Source organism: Octopus bimaculoides, chromosome 11 (genome assembly GCF_001194135.2).
Source record: "Octopus bimaculoides isolate UCB-OBI-ISO-001 chromosome 11, ASM119413v2, whole genome shotgun sequence".
Classification (NCBI taxonomy): domain Eukaryota; kingdom Metazoa; phylum Mollusca; class Cephalopoda; order Octopoda; family Octopodidae; genus Octopus; species Octopus bimaculoides.
In genome coordinates, this window is record NC_068991.1 from 9,683,289 (window position 1) to 9,684,682 (window position 1,394).

Genomic DNA, 1,394 nt, shown 5'->3' on the forward strand with positions numbered 1-1,394 from the left:
AAATCACAGGTCTTAAGAAAGCAAAGACATCAGATGATGTGCTCTTGGAATTATATTTGGGGGGGGGGGGAAGAGAAAACATAATAAAGCAGCCGGGATAGTCATGGTTGGAGTACCTATTCACCACAGATTTGAAACAATAAACAACAAACGATCCAACGGTGTAGCCTCTGAATGGTCGTCTAAATTGCTAGAAATCACAGCCAAATCTCTCTCGAATTACTCTACTGTCTAAAAAAGGATCACATTGAATGAGGTATACACTATTTGGGGGAAAAATGGGGTGGTCATAATCGGAATGCCTATTGATCAAATAAATCTGCTCGGTCTGCAAATGAATCAGGGGATAAACTAGTACTACGTGTTTATGGTGGGAGTAAAAGACAAAAGAAAGAAAGAAAGAAAGAAAGAAAGAAAGAAAAGTATAGTAGTAGAAGCATTTCAATGGTTGAAAGCGCGCGTTGCGTAGTTTCCCGCCATATCTAACGAGCTACGCATGCGCGCCGTTTATAGACAGTCATGGAGCTAGATAGAGCTAAGGTGAACTCGAGCTTCAATAAGGTAGCGGACACGAACGGAGGGACATCACAAGCAGCCGAGTTCAATGGAGACGTAGATTGCCTGCAGCAGCAGCAGACGAAGACTAAGAAAGCGAAGATGACCAACGAAGACGTGGTCACTGTTGTTGTAGGAACGCAATGGGGAGATGAAGGAAAGGGAAAAGTGGTCGACATCCTTGCTATGTCGGCCGATGTGGTGTGTCGTTGTCAGGTAAGTGTCATCATCGTTAAACCATTATATTTGTTACTACTGACAAATAACCTTCCTTCCTTCCATCACGTCCGGCACGTCTTCTCTTTACACATTCTACTTGGGCTTTTGTATATTTCCCACGAAGGAGCGAACTTCTAAACAGATATTAGATCGGCTAGAAATAACAGCCAAATCTCGCATCTCAGTCTACTACTTATTATCTTCATGAAACAAGGACACATTGGATAATGTAATGTCAGATACATTATGTATACTATATATATAGATATAGATATAGCACGTGTTCGATCCGTTAGAAGTAGTAGCCAACTCTTAGATTTCAATTCCCTCCACCACTCTTCATTGAGGAAGCGAAGACACATTGGATGATAGATTTTCCAAAAGTGTAAGAAGACGTTTGCGATGGCTGGAATGCTTTTTATCATAAGTCTACTCAGTGTTTGCCTGAACTAAACAGCTTTATTAGCCCCCCCCCCCACGTATTATATATTCACCTCTGACTGGAAACAGAAAAATGGATTGTCATGCTGCGAGTCATTTGATCACAGATCTGCTGATCTAATAAAAAAAATCTCCATATATATATATATATATGTATATATATATATATGTATATATAT

At 40.2% G+C, this 1,394-nt stretch overlaps 1 protein-coding gene across 1 annotated transcript in view; it reads left to right on the forward strand.

The window, feature by feature from the left end:
* The first annotated feature begins 487 nt into the window (after window positions 1-487).
* Window positions 488-1,394, forward strand: part of LOC106880920 (adenylosuccinate synthetase) — a 53,265-nt gene continuing 52,358 nt past the window's right edge. Inside the window, exon 1 of the mRNA XM_014931089.2 lies at window positions 488-771. Within this exon, the coding sequence (XP_014786575.1) occupies window positions 520-771 (252 nt within the window). The 5' untranslated portion in view covers window positions 488-519. The remainder of the gene's footprint in view (window positions 772-1,394) is intronic.